This window comes from Priapulus caudatus, unplaced genomic scaffold (genome assembly GCF_000485595.1).
Source record: "Priapulus caudatus unplaced genomic scaffold, Priapulus_caudatus-5.0.1 Scaffold693, whole genome shotgun sequence".
NCBI classification, from domain to species: domain Eukaryota; kingdom Metazoa; phylum Priapulida; class Priapulimorpha; order Priapulimorphida; family Priapulidae; genus Priapulus; species Priapulus caudatus.
Genome location: NW_014577754.1, coordinates 25,118 through 26,492, shown reverse-complemented (window position 1 = coordinate 26,492; position 1,375 = coordinate 25,118). Strand labels below are relative to the sequence as shown.

Below are 1,375 nucleotides of genomic sequence, written 5' to 3'. Positions count from 1 at the left end.
TAGAGAGAGAGAGAGAGAGAGAGAGAGAGAGAGAGAGATAGAAAGAGATAGAAGGCCCATTTCAACGGCTGACTGACGTTATCAAACGCCGTCCCTTTAAATCAAAGCCTACTTGAGTTGAGACTCCGTAGTCCATGTGTACAGGGCGTTTAGAAACGAGTTTTTAACGAATCTTTCCACGTAAAAAAAGAAATTCCCCATCTCTGGTGATATGACTTTGTACCGCCTTCGTGCACTGTCTGCACCCGTGTACACATGTCTCATGATATGTGTGAGATGCCAACACTGTATCTGTGCCTGTAGGTCACAGTGTAAAGATACGAAAACGAGTGCACAGACTAGGGTTAGTAATACGCGTTAGATAAGATAATTTAGGTAATAATTTATCATTTAGATGCGTTATGGCTGGGAATGGAGGGCGAGGTAAACTAGATAAAATAGATAGAGAATAAATAAACAGATGGCGGCCTTGTGCTTGTGTGTGTTTCAGTGCAGGCACCGTGCGACTATGGTCCCCTACACCGACCGCCGCCCCTGGCGCCGGCGAAGAACCCGGATTAGAGATATACCGCATCGTAGTAAGTCACCTACTATATATATATATATATATATATATATTTATATATATATATATATATATATGTATATATATGTATATGTATATATCTATATATATATGTATATATATGCATGTATATTGAGTGAAGTATACCATGCTACACTACTCACAGTTGTCACGCACCCTGATGACATCCTCATGCCCACGCGGAATATGACCTGTACGTCTATAGCCACATAGATTTATTAGTATTAGTATTAGATTAGTACAGTGCCAGACAAGACAAGGCAAGACAAGAATATCAAGTGAGGGGGAGTCGTATACCATAAGTGGTATCAGGAGTGTATAATTAAGTATAATGACAAATATTTGTCAATAATACACTGCTGGTGGTATGTATAAGATGCTGCACTAGCTACAGTACTTCTCTCGTGACCCAAACAAACAAACACTCGCACACAGTTACCGACGACGCAGGGAGACGGCGACGTATAATGCAATAGATGCAACACTCATGCTCAGCAACTAGGAATTTATTATCTTACAGCTTATTATCTTATCTATAGTTTCGATGCTACTATAGCTGCAGTTCGAGTTACTGTCGTCTGGTGATGTGGTACGACTCCTAATCGTTGTGCGTCTGCGTTTTGTGTTTTAGAATTTCGAAGTAACAGCTTGGGACAAGAGGAAATATGGGGAGTTCTTTTCCGGTGACGCGTACATCATTCTCAAGGTAAGAGGAAGCGAGAGAGAGAGAGAGAGAGAGAGAGAGAGAGGAGGGAGGGAGAGAGAGAGAGAGAGAGAGAGAGAGAGAGA

The 1,375-nt window shown here is 41.5% G+C and overlaps 1 protein-coding gene across 1 annotated transcript in view; it reads left to right on the top strand.

Annotated features, from left to right (window-relative positions):
- The first annotated feature begins 255 nt into the window (after positions 1-255).
- LOC106812842 (gelsolin, cytoplasmic-like) overlaps positions 256-1,375 on the top strand; it is a 7,145-nt gene continuing 6,025 nt past the window's right edge. The window contains exons 1-3 of the mRNA XM_014816825.1: positions 256-299; positions 491-578; positions 1,218-1,292. Coding sequence (XP_014672311.1) covers positions 256-299; positions 491-578; positions 1,218-1,292 — 207 coding nt within the window. The remainder of the gene's footprint in view (positions 300-490; positions 579-1,217; positions 1,293-1,375) is intronic.